Source organism: Delphinus delphis, chromosome 13, assembly GCF_949987515.2.
Source record: "Delphinus delphis chromosome 13, mDelDel1.2, whole genome shotgun sequence".
NCBI classification, from domain to species: Eukaryota; Metazoa; Chordata; class Mammalia; order Artiodactyla; family Delphinidae; genus Delphinus; species Delphinus delphis.
Window position 1 is genome coordinate 21,084,593 of NC_082695.1, and position 19,656 is coordinate 21,104,248.

A 19,656-nucleotide genomic window follows, 5' to 3' on the forward strand; every position below is an offset into this window, starting at 1 on the left:
GATTGTGCTAAAAAATCTTTGCATGGTGCTGTGTTAACCTTGCGTCCTTAGATCTACGCTACAGATTATTGTACTAAAGTCAATTTCTACTTTAACATTAATAGAGTATAGTTCTCACGTTGTTTCTTAAGAAATGATAGAACTGCTTGGAATTTCCCTTACATTTGCATACATATTTCATTGTTCTTATACTAGGAGTGTAATAGATTTGCTTCTTGTCTAATTACAATGTAAACTGTAGAATTCAGCACTCCAGTTCTCAGGGTGGTAATGTGCTCTGTAGTTTCATGCTGATTGGTTTTACTTATATGAATGTGTTTATAGATGCTCCCTAGGGCCGGAGCTCTGGCCCTTAAGAATACCATGTGCGTGTTCATCAGTAAAGATAAGCACCAGTGACTAATAGATAGATCCGCTTTCAATCTATGTTTTCCTAGTTTTAAAAACACAAGGATTTAATGGCCAGTATTTTATTTCGGATTTTTATGTCTAGATTCATAAATGAAACGGGCCTATCCTTTGCTTATACTATCTATTGATCTTAGAATTAAGAATACCATCATGGAGTGATTTTAATATCTTTTATTTTTATATTTTCTTAAACAATTTGAAAATACAGAGTATCACTGGTCCCTGAAAGTTTGGTGAAGTACATGTAAAACCATTTGGGCCTGTATATTTTGGAGAGTTGAATAAAGGACAAGGAGTTAGGATTACCATTTTAATTTTATGGGCTCTTTTGTTTAAGTTTTCTTTTCCTTCTTGCACTAGAGCTTTTAATAGTTTTTCTAAAAGTTTATATAATCTAATTTATTGTTGTATAGTTGCTAATAACATTTTTCACTCATTCTTAAATTCCTTATGAAATAGTTTGTATGTGTGAACAAGGAGATGTATGCTACAGTTCTTTGCAGTTGAAGTCACTTGCTTATCACTCCTGATTCTAGTTCCATTGCTTCCCTCCCCAAAGGTGACACCACTCCTGCATCTGAGGTCCATCGTTCCCTGCATTTTTGGATTCCTCAACTACATATCTATGCCTAAAACATACTAGGTATTATTTCGCATTTTCACGTGTATTGGCATAAATGTATTCATAGTATTTTCTTATTAATTTTTGCTGCATCTTTAGCTGTAACCGTTTCTCCTTTGCTCTGTCTCAAATACACACACGTGTGCATGCATGCACACAGTCAGCCTTCCCAGGAATTGGTGTATTTTTTCTTTTTGGCAGACTTTACCCTTCTTGATCTTCTGTACTATCTTTTTTTAAATTAATTTCTGACTCTTGTTATTCCCTCCCTTCTTTTCTCTCTGGGTTTTTCCTTCTCTTTGGGTTTCTCTTGTTATTCCTTTGGTAACTTCTTGGATCAGTTACCTAGCTCAGTGGCATCATTCTTTATGCACTTGTACCACAGCACTGGCTATTTAGGATGGCATCCCTCCTCATTGGTTGGGGCTTAAACAGTTACATGTTTAAAATTAACCTTGAAAATAAACATTTAGGACTATAATTTTTTTCTTTAAAATGCCACGTTAACTGCATCCCACTAATTTTTATGAAATTTTAAGTTAATTTTATTCTTAAGCTATTATATAATTTATATATTTCCTGAAAGTGGCATGTAAGCAGAAATAAAAATAAGTATATATATTTTACTTTATCAGGTGAAAATGAGATTGTTTGTAGTCTATTGTGCAAACTTCTGGTCTTGAGTAGAACAAATAAGAAATACCTCTGTCATTAGTAAAAGTAAACCCCAGAAACTCCCAGGGTGGCACTGGAGGCATCTATCTGTTTAGATACATAATATTTTCTCATTTCTATTATGAATTCCTCTATGGTTCATGTTATTTAGTGCATTTTAAAATATCTAAGTGGTTGGCAACTTTTCGATTATCTTCTTGTTATTGATGCCTTAACTGAATTGTATTCTCATTAGGTTGGTGGCAATGATATTGATTGCTAGAGGCCAGAACATGGTCTATTTTTCATGAAATATTTTGTGTGTGCTTATGAAAAATGTTGATTCACTATCAGAAACTAGGTTCTCTCCAAGTCATAAGCCTGTTTGCTGATTGTTTAAACCCACCATATATACTTTCTAAATATTTGTCTAATTAACCCATCAGGTACTGAGAGTAAAGAGTAATATCTCCCATTATAGTAGTGTAGTTTTCCAAACTTGTAGTTCTGCCAATTTTTACTTTATGAATTTTAAGGCTATAGTGTTAGCTGCATACAAATTTAGAATTTTGCCTTTCTACTAAGTTTTTTTTTAACATTAGCAAATGGATCTTTGTTTTATTAGTGCCTTTTACTTTAACATCTATTTTACTGATTCTTTACTGTCAGTCATTTGGGGCCCTTGTGCTTTGGTAGTTGGGTTTTTTCTTTTCGAACAGCATTTTTTTTTTTAAAGAACATGTGGCATGTTGCCATCATCTGTCAGGCTCCTTTTTAATTAAGTTTAGTTCACTTACATTTTTAATGATTACTGATTATCACTGATTTTTAAAATTTATTTCATCTTTCTTTTCTCCTCCTTTTAAAAGTTTTTGTTGTTGTTCCCTCTTTTTTAAGTCAACTAAGTTTTTTAAAATTTATTTCTCCTCCACTAATTAGTTTGGCATAATCCTCTATTTCTATTTTTTGTGTGTGGTTATGCACACTTAACATACTGTGTCTAAAAATCTACTTTTCTCTTCCCAAACAAATAACACTTTAACTTCCTTGTTTTAATTTTTTATTGCTACCCAAATGAGACATTACTCTTTTTATATAATCAATACTTGTTTTGATTTTTTTTCACATTCACCTAATTCTGTGTTCATTATTTCTTCATGCATCTCAGACTTTCACAGGTAGGACTGTTTTCCTTTCTGAAATACAGCTGTCCTTTGAACAACGTCTGGGCTGGGGCACCAAACCTTTGCACAGTAAAAATCTGCATATAACACGTAGTCCGCGCTTCTTATATGTGGTTCCTCACGGCTCCTCCATATCCGTGGCTCCACATCTGCACATTCAGCCAACAGTGGATCGTTTAATATTGTAGTATTTACTACTGAAAAAATTCCACATATACGTGGACCTGCGCACTTAAAACCTTGTTGTTTGAGGGTCAGCTGTACTTCCTTTGGAAGTTTCTTTTAGATACAGGGATCTAGTGGTAATGAACTCTGTTTGTCTGCAACCATAGAATTTTCTGTCCTGCAACACAGAAGATCAGAAGCATTTAGCCATCTAAACCACTACCACTAACCGGTACCCAGGCCTCGGGGCCAGATGAGCTGCGTGCAGGTCCGCTCTGCTGTGCGCTTTCTCTGGCTCTGCTCCTGGCAAACGTGAGGCTAAGGATAAACTCCAGACAGAAATACATGCTCATTAATGACACATGACCACTTTGTGTACTGCAAAGAAACCTAGGAAGTGTGGAAAATGCATAGAAAGTGATTCAGATACAGTACTTAAAACCAAAGGAACTCATGCTTTAATAGACACTGAAATCACAAAGGAAGGCCAAGTGCCTTAGCAATCTCAATAAAAATATGAAGTTCTTTTTACAGGGTAAATTTCATAATATAAAAAGTTTAATGCCATCTGGAAAACTGTAATTTACAAAAAAAAAGTCCACATAGGCCAAAGATGGCTAACACTGCATACAAGGGGCATGAGTGCCAAGTGGGGAAGGCGTCTGAGGAAGGGAGATGTGACCACGTGTGTCCTTACATGGAACATCTTTGAAGGGTCTGGCACAGACAAGGGCCCAGTTCACAAAGCACATGGACAGTTCTTTTAGGTAAAACAACAAAATATGTGATGAAAATTATACATTTTTCACATTCTGCCTACTTACTAAATGCAAACCAAATTATTGTGTGGCATTTTTTCCAGCCTGAACTGAAACTAACGAAGTGACTGTTCTCCTTGTGGTGGGGGTGGTGGCAGGACAGGCACTGAGCTGGGGACTTGCCGAGGTGACCGCCTACCGGGATTCACCGGGACAGACAAGCACAGCGAGGACAGCGTGTGCAGCAGCGCGTGGACCAGGGACCGTTTCAAGTGGATGGAGGTGAGAACTTCTTCATTTTACTACACACCAATACCAAAACGCATCAAAATGTAAGCTTGAGTAGCTAATTTCGTCTTGGTATATTGACTTAGTTAAAGATCACTGAAGTAGTTGCATGGTTCACTGGTGAGAAGTAAGACAGATTCGACTACCTTGCTTTGTGGTCATACCAAGGTTTCTAGGAGAGGGAGATTTTATTGCTTGTATTTGGTGTATTTGCATCTGATGGAGTAGAGTAGGGGCAGGGGTTCCAGTTTCCTGAGCTGAAAAAGAAATAATATCCAATGCTGTCTGCATACAGTGAGGAAAAATATTTTTGTAAATTTCACCCACACCCATCGACTCCTTCCAAGTGGGGCAAAGAGCCGAGGACTATGCAGGGGTCATTCGCTTCCATCCACATGGCTCAGGTTCCCACGCATTCCTATCAGTTTTATCCACAGCCTGACACTCACTTTCCCTAGATTGTAGAAACAAAACATTATGCTAATTGTGTTTTCTGTCATCTATACCAGGAGTCAGCAAACTTTTTCTTAAAAGGCTAGATATCTTAGTTTTTGTGGACCAAGAGGTAAAAATCAAAAATATTATGTAGGTATTTATTTATATAAATATTTTAAAATGTAAAATCCATTCCTAGCTCATGGCTGTAAAAATCTGGGCCTCTGACCAGATTTAGCCTGTGGGTCATTTGCCAACCTCTGATCTGTACAAAGAATTTGCAAATTATACAATCTCACATAATTTTTAAGTGCATACTGTTTTCAAGGTAGCCTGAAAAATTCACCTTGATTTTACATCCATTTCACTTGTATAGAAAACACCAAGACTGACAGTAAACATAAAGAAGCGGCGACTCTACAGTGATTTTTAGATTGGTCCTATTATTTCATCATCTTTGCTTTTCTTCCTTGAAACTTATATCTAGGACCAAAAAAAAATCATATATTCCATTTGGCTTTTCAACATGAAACCTACAACAACAAATGTATTTAGGACTAAAACCAGGTTAGGGTCCACGAGTCCTCCTCGCTGGCTTGGTAACCACGGGGAAGCCGTCTGGGTGGTGGAGGATGTGCGCTAGAGGGAGGCCTACAGGGTTGTGCCCTCGTCCTCAGGGATGGAGCAGAGACCCGGCCTTTCCTCCAGGGCTACTTGGCACTTGGGAAAGAGGCTGAGAGTTGCTGAGAAAGGAACAGCCCAACTATCTATATGTGGATTCAGAAATTTACTTTGAGGTTTATTTCTTGTTGTTGACGACCTGATTTTTCTATCTAAATGCACAGTGCTATAAACTTGGCTTTTATTTGCTACACTGGTTTTTATTACCATTTATAAAAGACATAAAGACAACCTCATAGTTGCTTGCTTCTTTATAAAGTATTTTTCTTCCAGTGTTGGGATCAGGGTTAGAATGGGACATACTTTTGCTTTTGTCAACATGGCTGTTGGGTTAAACACAAAAAGCTTCTATGACATAGCTCAGGAGAGTAAGACAAATTGAATAAATATTATCTCTTCCTCTTTTCAGAATACAGTGAGGAACAGGGCAACTAACTGGTCAGTGTATGTTTATAAAGTGAGATCCTATCCAGGGTTAAAAACTCCCTGGAGGTCTTGATGTTAGTGTCCCTCCTGCCAGGCCCCTCCTGTCCACTCCCTGTGTGGCTCGTGTCCTGGGACAAGAGGCTGCCCACCGTTGTATGATGGGCCCTCAAAGTGAGGATGGTAGGATTTCAATTTTAGAATTACCTAAAAGAGGCTTATGTAAATTCTCTAACTAAACTTAGGACTAACATGATTTTCAGCACTTCTTTTCTTTATTTAAATATGTTAATGGTTACCCCCACCTAGACTGTTCTTTTGTCTTGTCCCAACTGGCAACAGTATCAGTGAACTGACATAGCTATAGGAAAAGTCCCTCTTTTTTTTTTTTCCTATGACAACACTTTTAGGTATATCTCTTTCCCTGTTCAGCAGTAATTCAGATGTATATCCCAGCAGAAGGCCCCCTGCTTCTGAGGCTGTGGACATTAAAGTCTTCTGTGTGAGGGGGAGGGGATTTGTCCTTCGGACCACAGGAGCAAGGGGCACTGGTCACACTAAGATGAGGGTCCAAATGCAGCTCACAGATGTGAGGTGCTGGGATTGTGGGAACCTGGTGACAGATTTAGACAGAAGGGGTTTTAGAAACCTGGCTTTGGGAAAAGATAATAAAATTAAGCAGGTAATAAAGGGAATAAGAGCTGGAAGGCTAGATTCTGGTTAAATCTAGTTAGCCATGGGATTTTTCTTTTGTTTTTTTGTTTGTTTGTTTTTTGGTTTTTTTTTTTTTTTTTTTTGCTTATAAGGAAACTGAATAATTTCAAACTCCCCCCTCCAAACTTGATAATTGCTTATTGAAGACTATTCAAAATTTGACATTTTAAAAAACTTTTTGAGCTTTTAAAAATAATAGCTATAAATGCAAAGTACTGTTGATAATAAAACCAAGTTGTTTATCCACGTACAAAAAAGGTCAGTAATGTTTTAAAAGCACAAAGTTGCATTTTTAAATCACAATTGCATAGTTCTAAAATGCCTGGGTACGAGTTACATAAATTTTTTTAAGAAAATTCAAGTTTGGTTGACAGTGGGGCCCCAGGGACATTTGTAGCCCTCAAAGAGCAGAGTTCAGGAAGTGAATTATTGCCTTGTTACTCTGATGTTACAATATCATGAGACCAAAACTGCTACAATTTAATTATAAATCATTGGCATTTTTAAAACCAGTATCCTGTTTTTTAGCTACTATAACACTTTCATGTAGAACTCAACTTAGATTTTTATATACCCTACCCCCAACCAGCACCTGAAAGCCTTAAAAAAGCTGTTTGTATTTCTATGTATAAAAGGTACTGCATATATACCTCTTAGCAAAATATGTGCTCCCTTTCTCTCCCCACCCCAGAACCATGACCATTTTTGTACAAAAATCCTGTTGAAGAATCGCATCAAAGATGAGAAGCAGAGAGTTCCAAGGTAGACATTTGGTGATGTGTAGAAAATTCCATGAGCCTCCTGCACCAACCCCACAGAAGTCCTGGCTTTTGGTGAATCTGGCCCAGAGTCCCAGAGGGGCTACCAGTGTGTGTGTGTGGCGTCTGGGAGTGGTGGCGCCCGCGCCCCGAGAGCACCCATGCTGGGGCGGCCACGTTCAGGAGCAGGCCAAGTGAGTGCGGAGAGCTGGGCTGTGGGCCGCTGTGCTCCAAGCCGGTGTTGGTGGGTATAAAAGATGTTTTAGCATTTAGAGGAAGGAAAAAATCTTCCTGGGGACAGAAACTTGTAGCCGTTTCCAGAAGGAAGTCTCAAAGGGCGCGTGGGCACTGCGGCAGGAGGGCCGGCGGGCAGCGGCAGCGTGCTCAGCGAGGTGGTCTCCGTATGCCAGTGTCCGTTGGGAGGGGCTTTTGGGGGCGTTTCCCCACATTGCTGCAAAGACAGCTCCTTAAGTTCCAGCTTGTCTGCTCCTTCCTCCTTCTTGCTGTGCCGAGGTGACAAGTTTAATAGACTGAGGACATCTCTCTTGGAAGTCATCGTTCCAGGGGTCCCCCGGAATATTTTCATTGGTCCTGTGGAATGCTGGGGTGTGCTCTGCCAAAACATCTTCAGGTTGTGTACAGCCTGCACCTTCTCGTCGATGGCTGCCATCTTCAGCTTGTCTATGTCGGGAGCGTCAGCTGGACTCGAGCGAGCGGAGCCAGCTGAGGAGTAGGAGAGAGCTGGGGACGGTGCACTTCCAGCAGGAGACTGGTGGCCTGAGCTTGGGGACATGTTCCTTGGTGATTTGGAAATGTGAGCACTGTAAGGAGAGCTGGGATACTTCAGCTTAAAGAGAGGCTGGTCGGTCAGGGAGGTCTGGGAGTCAGAGCCGGGCGACGGCCGGCCACTGTGCTGGCTCGGGCTGTCTTTGATGGATGCCTCTGAGGCGGTGGGGCTGCTGTATCCTGAACTCACCTTGGGTAGTGAAGAGCTTCTGGCTGGGGGCTTTGGTTTGATAGTAACTGGCGACGGCTGGCTCTTCTGGTGGGAGAGGGCAGGCCTGCTGAACGCACTTGTTTCTGACGCTCTGAAGACAGCAGCGCTGTTGGGCACGGAAATGCCATCTTCAGGATTAGTGCCCTTACCTTGACCACTACCCCTCTGAAGACGTTCCACCGCAATGAGATGGCTTTGTGTCTCCTCTAGAATCTTCTGGGCCAACTCTTGTGGATCGAGCTTTGGGTTGCTCTCTTCTTGGGATTTCACGGTACTATCTGTTTCTGTACTAGACTGGTCTGATTCTCCCGTATCTGAACTTGCTAGTTTTCCAACCTTCTGGAAGGGTGAGTTTGGGCTGGGAATCAGAGTCATTTTAACTGGAGAGTTTGGAGTGCTTATGCTCCCCTTGGAGCTTACCGAAACTTTCACACCGCCAGCTGTCCCGACGCGGGACTGTTTGTGATCTGGTGAGAAGCGAGTCTGTCTGTTTTCTTGGTAGGCCGCCAAAGGCTCAGTGCTGATGATGGAAAACCCTTCGTATTCTTCTTCGTCTTTGCTGTCTGCAGGGCGGGTCGGGGGGGACAGCTGGCTCCGAGGCAGGGTGGATCGCTGTGGGAAGGCGTTCTTGGACCGGTCGTAGTCCTGCCTTCCTCGAGGACCTCCGCCCTCTGACCCACCCTCAGGCTTGGAGACAAAGCTCATTGAGGAGGCGATGGAGCTCAGACTGTACACAGAGATGGCATCTGAGGCTATGCTCTCTGCACCGGTGGGAGAGAAAGGAGGGTGCTGGTAGCCCAAGGGCAGAGCATTGGAGACAGACTGGGCTGAGGCCAGAGACTCCAGGGAGGACGAGCTGTCAAGGCTGAGGCGCTTGGGCAGCTCAGTGGAATCTAAGACAAAACATAGGCGCCCAGAGGACAGTTAAAATTCTGTATGGTTCTTATTTTTCTTTCACAAGCATCTTTATATGCATAGAAGCTAGTAAAGCATTATGCAAGTGTTACTTATACACAACTTGAATTCATCTTATGAGCCTGAAACACACAGTCCTGTTGGAAAAAGTAAAGCTTACACTGGGGACAAAAACACCCCAAGAGTGCCCACAGCCCCGTGCGCTGCAGACCCCGCCATGTGCCCATCTCCACTCTGCTCCCTATCTCACGGGACCCCATGGCAGCCTCCTGCTCTGAATGGGGCGATCTGTGATGCCCCCTGTCCTAAACCCTCATGCGCCATCCCTTCCAGCTCCGGCCCCATCGCTCCACACCCCAGCAACCTCCTCTCCGCACGGCCTCTCCTCCCAGCTGCTCTTAACCCACTCCAGTCAGGCTTCCGTCCTCCCCAGTTCATGTAAAGGTTAACAGTGGCCACCAAATCTGGTATTCTGCACAGTCAATCACACCTGGCCCTCATGGACTGATCCTTCCCGGGCCCCTCCTTATCTCTGTGACCTCTGACCCCAGGAGCGCCCACAGGACACAGTCCTCTTCCCCTCGGACCTATGTGCACATTTATGTCTCCACACTGGACTCGTCTAACCAGCTGCCTATGAAGGTGTCCAAGAGGAAACTCAGACCCCTCCCATTCCTTCTGCCACTTTCAAGGTCTCAGCAAAGGCAGCCCCATTCTGGCAGCTGTTCCAAAGAACAGGATATCACCTTTGGCCCTCTCTCTCTGAGCACATTTATCAGCAGGCCCTGCTGGTCGCCTTCAAGCCTTGGCCACCATCTGAGCCAGCATTTAGCCTCACTTGGCCTCTTGAGAATGGCAGGCAGGCTTGCCCCAGGGTCTGAAAAGTGCCTCGCAGGCCCGGCTCTGGGCACCACTGCTCCCTCATCATCTCTGCTGTGATGCCACCCTCACTTCCTTAGTCCCTTAATCTGGACGTTCTCTGCAGAGCACATGGTGGCACCTCATCTAACATATACTACATATATGCTCATCGTAAGTTGAGTTCCACGAGAGCAGGGAGTTTGTTTACTTGAACATTCCGTAACACACAAAAAGGTTCGTTCACTTAATTCTTCCTCTTCCCAAACCATAATCAGGGTCATGCCCATGGCTCCTGGGGGCCACTTGGGGTGGCGCCACGTGGAGCTCTTACCGAAGAGTGCGAGCAGGGCTTGGAGCGCAAAGTGCATGGTCCGTCGATTGGCTTGTTTCCCGGTTTTCAGGATTACTTCCTCCTGACCAACCTCACAGAGATCAAAACCTATAGAAACAAAGAATATAAACACCTGCTTCCTTAGGGAAGATTCCATGTCCTAAAAAGGATTAGGGCTCCTCTCATACAGTCCCAGGGGAACCCCTGCAGACCCCCCAGAAAGCCCCGCCTGGGCCCCCCACCTGCACGTCAATCATGTGAACGTCAAGTCACGTGAACCAATGGGGGCCAGCTCTGCGACCATCACACCTGCTCAGCGTGGCTCCCCCTTGCTGTGTGTGGACCTCTGTCCCTTTGTAAGCGCTGAACTGCATTCTCCAGAGGAGAGGGTGGGAATTAGTAAGGCTCATTAACACTTGTCTCCATTCTTTTGCAGAAGAACAGTCCACTTAAAGAATACTGTCCAGGACAGACAATGGCCACTCCGTTCGGCATTAGGTCCAATATTTAAAGCTAGTGCAGGGGAAGGTGGAAGCTTCTCAAGGGCAAGGACAGTGTGTCCATGTGTGGTCAGTGTCTGCCACAAGGGGTCTGAGATGAGCTCTCTCTGATGCTGCAGAATCTGCTGTAGGCTGAACTGCCCTGCAGGCACCCGCTCCTCTCTGCCAGAGCCTAAGGGGCTGCTCCTGAGCCTAACAGTTCTAATGAGACACGGAGCTGGCACAGCCAAGGGCAGGAGCCTCCTGAGCAGGAGGCTGCCTAACGAGCTGTTGCCACAGCACTTAGACTCATCAGGGGCCATTACAGAGGCAGCCAGCACGTCTCCAGGGAAGAATGTAGGAGGAAGAAGCCAAACAGACACCACAGCCAGTGCTGCGTCCATAGGCGGTGCCACGAGCAAGGAGTTAGGGCCTGGGAGCCTCAGCATGGAACGTCTTCACTCACCTCCTCAGCGGATCACTGAGCTCTGCCTGAAACAGTGCAGATGCTCGGTGCCGGCAGCCAGGGGGCAGGCCCTGTGATCCCAGGCCCTTCCCCTCCTCTGACCTCACAGTCTTCCCACAATAGGGACCGATGATACTTGATGGATGACGGAGAGCATCCGCCAAAGGAGAAATCTGTCTCTGCCTTTTTTATTCTTGTAACTCTGATATTGGTTCTGACACTATCATTCCTTTGGGAATTAGATTCAGTAGAGTAGCCACTCAGCATTCGGGTTGCTATGGGACATTTTCCTCTCTGAACTCAAAAATAAACAGTCCCTGAAAACAACAGGTAGGTCTCAGGGAACTCAGCACTTTGAAAACAAATATCTAATAATATAAATGTAACATTTTTAGTTAGAAAACTCTATCAAAGTAATTTGAACTGGTTGCTCTAATAGAACTGAGTCGTCTAAATAAACCACAGCTCTGTGATGGGTGTGATGGTGCCAAGGGCTGGAGGGGGCGCTTCTCCCCAGTCTCAGTCCAGAGGACTTAAAAATCAGAAGTATGTACACCCAACTCACCCCTTGAGTATCACTGGGATTTGCAAAGTACAGAGACGTAGAGGAGCATCAACAAAAGTCACCTAGGATCCCAACACCAGAGAGAGCCAGTGACACACCTGGCAAAGGGGCATCAGAAACAGCCTGTCCACAGGGGAGGAGGGCTGGCTCTGTCACACCTGCACTCGAAGGGGGGCTGAGGCCCTGCTTGAGGACAAGAGCTTTTCTTTTATACAGAAGGGCCTTGGCTTCGTTCTTGCCTCACCCTGCAGCCCATCACAAAGGTGAAGAGACCCAACCTGGGCGTGGACCTGATCTTTCTCACCCTTGCTCCATCTGCTCCTGACTTACCTATTCAGATATAAATTTACTATGTTTACACCAAGAAGCCTATGTTTTAAGTCCACAGAAAACAAGCAAATAGTACAAATCATAAAGGACATCAAAGCATCTACTCACAGGGGATTTGGAGCCCCTGCGGGGCTGTGTGGCTTTCCCCCTTTACCTTCAAAAACAAATGGAGCCTGCCCTAAGCTGAGTTGGGCTGGGAAAGGTCATCTACAAATGGACTAGCAAAGATGGCCCAATACTGAATATCCAGGCCTCCCAAGCAGAAGAGAAGTTCCTTAAAAAGGAATCTGCCCTGCCATGTTTGACGGCTGGTCCCTGTACCAGTGAATCCAGGCCATGTCAACCTCCAAAGACGCCCCACTCCATCAGGTTAAAAACCAAGGGACTTCCACTGGCCTCACAGCCCCAGGATCTACCCCATCCTCTCTCATTTGCCCCCGTGTCCCCTGCACCTTGCCCAAGCTCACAGACACTCTTCCCTCGGCCTGGATCTTTCATCCACAGGCTCTGGGCCTGCCAGCCTCCCTGCCTCCACCCCTCCAGCACATCACTGTGACCCCGATGCTTTTGTCTGTCATGGTGCTTCCTCACCTGAGGTGCTCCCCTTAGATTAGGTCTATGTCTGTCTGTCTCCCCCTCTAGCATGAAAACACTGGTAAGAGGGCAGGGCTTTTTGTCCTTTGCTCACTGCTGATCCCCAGTGCCTAGAACATTGCCCAACATAGAACAGGTGTTGAAAAACAAAAACAAAAAATGTGTGGAGTGAATGGCTCTCCGGCAAGTCTCACAGGCACTTAAGTGGGGCAGGAGGAGAGCAGCTTAGCCTCTTAAGATGTTTTATCAACAAACGCACCTGTGGTAAGAAAAGAGCGATATTGTTGGGAGGTGCCTCAGTTGGGTTACAATGCTGAAAAAGGAAGAGTGTTCTGGATTGAAAGAGGATCCTGAAATAAGCAGTTCTAGGTCCCCGTGGTCAGTCAAAGGTGGTTTCAATTGTATTTTTTTCTGCCAAGTTCCAGTAGCCAGTGATAGGGACCAATATTGAAATCATTATTTTATGACTTATTTTCTTTAATCATGGCCTGACTCCTAACAATACTTGAATCTAACAGATTCATCTTAACACAATGACTACAAATGGGAGAGAGGAAATCATAATGTAGGGAGAGTGGGACAAAGCTGGAAGGCCATTTGGAAATTGTGCTAAAGCACTAGAGTCTGCATTAGCTATTTTTAAGTAATAAACTAAGAAAACAGTAAGACCCTTGAGTCTGTCAACCCAATAAAAATGAGAAAAATAAGTTTTTTAAAAAATAGAATGAAAGAAGCCAATGAAGTCAAGGATGCTCCATCCTACCTAGAGCCGCCAGGAATTCGTGACATCCCGGGAGCCGCCACAGCTGGACGCTGATGGAGACCTGAATGGGGGCTGATGCGAAGTCCTGCTCCTTCTCGCCGGCCTGCAGCTGGACCAGCACCTGGTGGAGCTGAGCGGGGAGAGCGTCAGCGTCCGCTGCATCTGGCCCCCAGGGGTTTGTCCCCAAGTTTCTCTTGTGTCACCTGTCATTATCACTAATGACCTTACACGTGGGTAGCATCTGAAATTCTCTTTACGGTGCCTCCATGCCTACTGTCCTGCTGTCCTCTCTGTGGGAGCTCGAGGCCCAGGCCCCAGGCAGGGTTTCTGCTTCCAGCCTCTTCCCTCACACACTGGCCACGGGGCTGTGAGTGCAGGAGGGGACTCGGGGCCTAGAGGAGGGGTGGGGTCTCCCAGACACAACCTGCTGAATGTGTGAACTCCACCCGGGGCCTCGTGTGGGTTCACAGTGTGTTGCTCCTGCCCCTGCTGTTCTGAGGGAACTTGAAAGGTCAAATCAAGAGCACAAGAAGGGTGGAGCAGGAAAGGGGAGCCAGAGCGGAGACGGGGCAGACCACCTGAGCCAGCGGCACTGCCCCCCCAGCCTGAGCGCGTGTTGGCGAGACAGCAGTGCCAGGGGGACCTCGGGGTGGGTGGGTTGAGGGGCTCACCTGACAACAGTGCTACTCAGAGTGGTACTCACCATTCCAACCATATTTTTAACAGCCTTCGGCCAGCAGATTATAAGAAGAAGAAAGAAAAAGAGAGAAAGAAGAGAATTTAGACTTAAGCACAGGTAGTTACGCAACACAAGCTGATCACTGCTGTAGGAAGCACCACACCGGGCCCGCGGCTCTGACCCGGAGGGGAGAGGAGTGAGAGTCAGCAGGGACACACAGGAGAACGCACAGCCACGCCCAGGCCAGACACGCGCTGGGGGTGGGGGTGGGGCCAGGGTCGGCCAGGCCCTGCCCTTCCTCGCCAGGAGAGGGGGAGGGGCACAGTGGGCGCGGATAGGCCACTCTGTAGAGCAAAGTCCACTCTGGTTCCAGAGTGACTCGGAAATGCCTACCATCCCCCAGCCACTGGGGGCGGCCCAGGATGCTTCCCTGTGGAGGTCCCTGTGCTGCCACCAAAAGCTAGAAATTAAGCTACTGGCTATTTGGATGCTCAGCCTGGCCCTGTAAATGTAACTTTAGCTTTCTCTTTTTGTAGAGCACAGGCTTGTAGCCCTCCTGGGTTCAGGATGTTTAAGTGTCTTCCTGATTCTATTCAACAAGCAGGTCTAACACACTTACTACAAAGTAGCAGAAACTCAGTGAAGGGGCCAGATGAGTGAGCTATGTTCCAAATCCAAGCTGGAAACCACCCCAGGTAGGGGGAGGCTCCAGGAACCAATCAGATTTGCAGAGGTTAACCCTAGATGGAGCAGCTCTATTTCCACATAGAAACAGTTCCGCTCAAATGAAATCTGCTGATATCTAATAATGTGTATTTTTCAAATTATTACACTGTAAGGTGACCAGAGAAAACTGCTCTGTGCTCTTTAGGGGTTGCTACACTGTCACCCCAGTGCTTGTTCCAGACCCTCACTGGCCAGTAGGAAGATCAGAAGCTCTTAGGCCAAGTTGGGAAGGGCCTACATGATGCTAAGGGTTAGAATCCTCCAATTCTCTGAATTAGATCTACATTCTCCTAAAAGAAAGCACTTTTTGAAAAGCTGCTAAGCAGTATCTTTCATGAGACTTGACTTTGTGTTCACCGCTGTGCCTCAGTGGTGGTTTTGTTTCAGGCAGGGGTCATACTTTGATCTAAGAATAAGTATTGGAGCACCTGTAGCCACCCTGACGGGATGGCCCTACACCTGCTGGCTTGGGTAAGGTGGCTGCCACACTTGTCAATCAGCAGAAACAGTTGGTGGTTAGGGATGATAAGGTGCAGGAGACCACTGAATGGAGAGTTCAGGAAATGCCCTGAGATTACAGGTGACTGGGGCCCCTTAAGCATCCTCTGAGGCCCTTGGGACTCAGTGCCCAGGGAGGACACTGGGAGAACTTGCTCCTCTGTGCCTGCACCTGCTGGAGAGGGCAGTTCTACTCCCAGCGCTTGCCTTTTCCTTCTCATTACAAAAGCTGAAAAAAAGCAGTGAGGCATCACGTGCAGGTTCCTATTTGGGGCCAAATCACTGTCTTTCCAACCCAGCACAGTCCTCAGACCTGGGCTCAGCTGTCCTGGCTCAACTCACCCGGCTGATGAGCTGCTCGCCCGTCTCCGAGGCAGTGATGAGCTTGCAGAGGGCTTGGAGGGCAGGGTTGGGCAGACCTAAAGCAAGGAGGAGGCAGGCGTTATCCGGAGGGGCCTCTGCACCCATGGTCCTGCACCTTCCGAGGGGAATGCACCCCAAACGCTCAGCTTTGGTGGCATTTTCAGAAGCTCGGGACAGCCAGACGTGTGTATCCGTGTCTGGCTTGTCTCTGAGAAGGGCAGATGGAGGCGGGGCCAGTCCTGACCCTGCTGTGTCCTCCAGGCATATGGTCACATGCCAGGACCCCAACTAGTCGCTTAGGCAGCATCACCCGCTTCGAGTGAAACACAAAGGGCAGCCCTGAGCATCTGTGCCCCGCGTCACCCTGGGGTCAGCCACACAGCTCTGTCAGATCCGAAGCTGCTGAATAAATGTTAATAGCAGCTACTGTTTGCCCAGCAAGACCTCACGTCACCCCAGGAAGGGGCAGAGGATATGTTGCCATCAGATGGAAACACTAGGTCAGGAGCACTCCTTTCCCCCAGATCAGGAGGAGTCTGTGTCTGGGACTCCTCAGCACTTCTCAAGAGACCCTCGCTCCTCCCCACCTGAGACCCAGCAGGGACCGCGGCCACCCACTGCCCTGCTCAAGCTGTCAGCCAAGGCTCACCCAGCAGGGACTGGATGGTGCTGCTGCACTGCTGGAGCCGGTCGCCCGGGTCGGAGGTTGGGAAGAAGACGGCTGCTGGCAGGCCACTGGCCGGGGGGTCCAGCCGGAAGCCCACAGCGGTGAGGAGGGCCTGCCAGCCAGGGATGCCGCCCACTTTGTTCTCCACGCTCTGCTGGGATGTGTACATGGCGTTGCGCTGCCCGTTCTGAATGCGCTGCAGGGACTTCTCCACCTGCAGGGAAGGGGGGAGTGAGGTACCACTCTGCACGGGGTGGGCGGGGGGGGGTACCCTCTTTTCTCTCCAAGTGGCTTTGGGGGAACACAAAGCCCGTGTGGGAAGCTCTGCAGGGCTGGCAGCTGCCACCAGGCACCCATGCCTGAGGACCACACTCTGCAGCAGCAGCCAGTGTCTTGCAAGGGAGGGGCTGCTACCATCAGAGCCGAGGGCTGGAGGCTCAGAAGAGTCCTGTCCCTTCCTTAACCCAGCTCCAGGCTGTCTTCCACAGACACTGAAGTGACTTGTCTGAAAACCAGTCTCCGGCCAGGGACCTGCCCCAAACCCTGCAATGGCTGCGCCTCATCACTAGGATGAACCCTCAGGCCTTCAGGACCCCCTCACTGCTCGTGCACCTCACACACACCAAGTAGTGCCCACCGTGGGGCCTTCGTCCCCCAGGCCTCCGACTCCTCCTTCATCCTGTAGCGCTGACCTCTGTGTCCTGTGTCCACCTGCACACGGGCCCCTTCCACCTTCCAGGGCCTAAATCAGTGCTGCCAGGTAACTGCCACCCTAACTCTCCCAGGGAGCGTCCACAGCACCTGCAACAGCCGTAGGCCTTCCCTCGGCGGTTTTTCTAAGGGAAATCTCAGTCCCTCTGAGATGTCACCTGCTCTGGGGCACATGTGCCGTCACTGGAGGGGAAGGAGAGTTGTCCAGGATGTCACTTGAGACTTTTCTTAGAGTAAAACCCTGGGGTGCTGGGGGCTGACATCAGAGGCTGGAGGAAACGCACGTTCCCGGGCAGGACAGACAGGCAGCCAGCTGGCTGTCCCCTGGGCTAGAAGGGCGCTAGAGACACTGTCCAGTGGATAGTTAGAAGGAGGAAAAGACTGGTGAACTTGACCCATGGCCCCTACACTCACCCCAGAAGATGAAGGCAAGAAGAAAGAGAAAACCCTTAGATGTACTCGAGGGGCCTCAAGGCCGAATGGGAGCGAAGAGGCCTGGCTCTTGCTCCACGGCCTGGCCTGGGAGGAGAAAGCAAATGGGCTACAGCAAGGAAGAAGGGCACCTCTCAGGGAGAGAGGGCCCTGACAAGGGTCCTAGTGCTGAGCAACATAAAGCCTCCGTGCAGCTTCCAGGCACAGGTTAAAATCAGTTGAGAAAGTCTTCCCCCAAAATTCTCAAAGCACAAGAGCACATCCACCAGTGGCAGGCAGCGTGGGTGCCTTGCGTCTGGCCCAAGAGCTGTCAGAGGTTTCAGCCTCCAGCATTCTTGTTCACACACTGATTTCTGTCAGGCCTGAAAAAACCTCCTTCAGGCAGACCTGAGCTTAAGAAATGTCCGTGACTGATCCCTCACTGGAGTCCACACAGAGCTGATGCCCAGCCTCATGGGCCGCAGCGTTCCCCTGGCCAAGGGAACATGCCCACCCAGAAGCCGGCCCTAGCCCACTGCCAGGACCTGTGGAGAAGCCTTCACTGGGCCCTTCCCTCCTGAGCACAGGCAGAGCCGTGTGTGCATCTCTAAGCTATGGGGTGGCTGTTTGCCTTGGGTTTGGAAAGAGCTCGGCTGTGGCGTGGGCTGTCCCCTATCTCCCCCTGCCTCACGGAGTCTGGGCTGGGGCTGCACTGGTCTTTCTGGCACAGAACTCCAAGGAAGCTAAGAATTCTAAATTATCTGAAACTGCCTTCCAGGTTATCAAGGTGGAAGGGTGGAACAAGTTTTATGGCACTGTTTCCTGGCCTGATTTATTTATAACCTTTCAATTCTGTAGAAAATGGCATGGGGCCTCTGTGTTCTCACCAGGGCCCCACCAAGAGTAGGGCTGGGCTTGGACTCTTGCAACTGAATTTAAGGAAAGGCCAGTGTCCTTTGATTATAAAATACCAGTTCTCAGTTACTGGGACCCTATTGTGTGCCAGGTACTCACCTTTTCTCTAACCCTCACGAGAACCTTGAAAAGGTAAAGTTTTATCCCCCCTTCTACTCGAGGAAGTTGAGGCTCGGAGAGCAAGGTCACTTGCCCAAAGCCATGGGGTGGAAGCACCCGTGGTCAGGCCCTGCTCCAGGGCCCCCCCTTGGCCACCCCCCACAGGGTCTGGGCGAGGATGGCTGCAGCCATCGGTGTGACACTGCACACTGTGCCCACCACACAGACATCTGGGGACAACGTCCCCTCCACCTGCTCACACCCCCCGGTGCTGTGGGATCCCTCCAGCTTTGCCCTGCTCCTTGTGCATATCTGGCCGCCTCCCGCAAGGGCCCTGCGCCCCTTACCAGGTGCAGCAGCACTCGCAGGGCATCCCGCGCCCGCTCTGGGTGCTGGAGGATCTCGGTGAGGGCCTGGCCGATGAGCGAGGAGGGACTGTTGAGCTTCACATCGCTCCCGATGAGCAAGAACCCTGTGGGGAGCCCAGAAAGCACCTCAGAGTCGCCCTCACCCAGCCCAGCTGGTCTCTACAGCTCATTTGTGCCACAGAGAGAGAGAGGCGTGCCAAGGACAGCTGCTCCACGGGCTGGACCGGGACGGCTAACTCACTGGGGCAGTTTGATACTCTTGCTGGGTGAGCTGCTCAGGAAAGCTGCTGAGGTAACTGCGCAGTGAGCAAGGCAGGAGAAGGCTGTGTGGCCCCCAGGGGCCTCCCTGGCTTGGCCACCATCCCGAGAAATGATCTGCCTTGTTTTCCCTGAAATTAATCTGTGTCGGTCTGGAATGTGCCCGGGGATGGAGGGGTGGGTGTGCCTGACTCCTCGGGGCCACCAGACGAGGGGACAGGAGGAGGTATTTCCCAGTTGTAAGACGAGCAAACGGAGCCTAGGCTGGGGAGGAAGGAGCCACACGTCTGCCTGGATCCTGTCCCCCTTCCTCTTCCCCAGCACCTACTTCCATAAGCAGGGCCTGGGGGAGGTACACAGCGGAGCAGCCTCCCCCAGCAACTTTAGGGCCAACCTTCCCCAAGTAATGGAGGGGAAGGGTTTTCTGAGAATGAATGTGCCAAGCCTGTTTTTAAGGGTAACAGGGCAGCATCATTAAACACCATTTCCCACAGAACAGAGTTGACTTTTCTATTGTCTGTCACTGAAACTAAACAATGACAAAAATACCACGTCCGTAAGATGGGA

General features: G+C 48.3%; 1 protein-coding gene and 1 long non-coding RNA gene across 6 annotated transcripts in view; one reads left to right on the forward strand and one right to left on the reverse strand.

Annotated features, from left to right (window-relative positions):
• Window positions 1–13,535, forward strand: part of LOC132435976 (uncharacterized) — a 55,468-nt gene extending 41,933 nt beyond the window's left edge. Inside the window, exons 2-4 of one of the 3 annotated variants that reach the window (XR_009521693.1) lie at window positions 971–1,054; window positions 3,899–4,076; window positions 13,399–13,535. This is a non-coding gene — a long non-coding RNA (uncharacterized lncRNA). The remainder of the gene's footprint in view (window positions 1–970; window positions 1,055–3,898; window positions 4,077–13,398) is intronic. The other 2 variants (XR_009521691.1, XR_009521692.1) reach the window with 2 other exon arrangements.
• TTC28 (tetratricopeptide repeat domain 28) overlaps window positions 7,029–19,656 on the reverse strand; it is a 661,711-nt gene continuing 649,083 nt past the window's right edge. For all 3 annotated transcript variants that reach the window (XM_060028281.1, XM_060028280.1, XM_060028282.1), the window contains 6 exons: window positions 18,811–18,935; window positions 16,310–16,541; window positions 15,640–15,716; window positions 13,395–13,524; window positions 10,198–10,305; window positions 7,029–8,983 (listed from right to left, as the gene is read on the reverse strand). In XM_060028281.1, coding sequence (XP_059884264.1) covers window positions 7,356–8,983; window positions 10,198–10,305; window positions 13,395–13,524; window positions 15,640–15,716; window positions 16,310–16,541; window positions 18,811–18,935 — 2,300 coding nt within the window. In that variant the 3' untranslated portion in view covers window positions 7,029–7,355. The remainder of the gene's footprint in view (window positions 8,984–10,197; window positions 10,306–13,394; window positions 13,525–15,639; window positions 15,717–16,309; window positions 16,542–18,810; window positions 18,936–19,656) is intronic.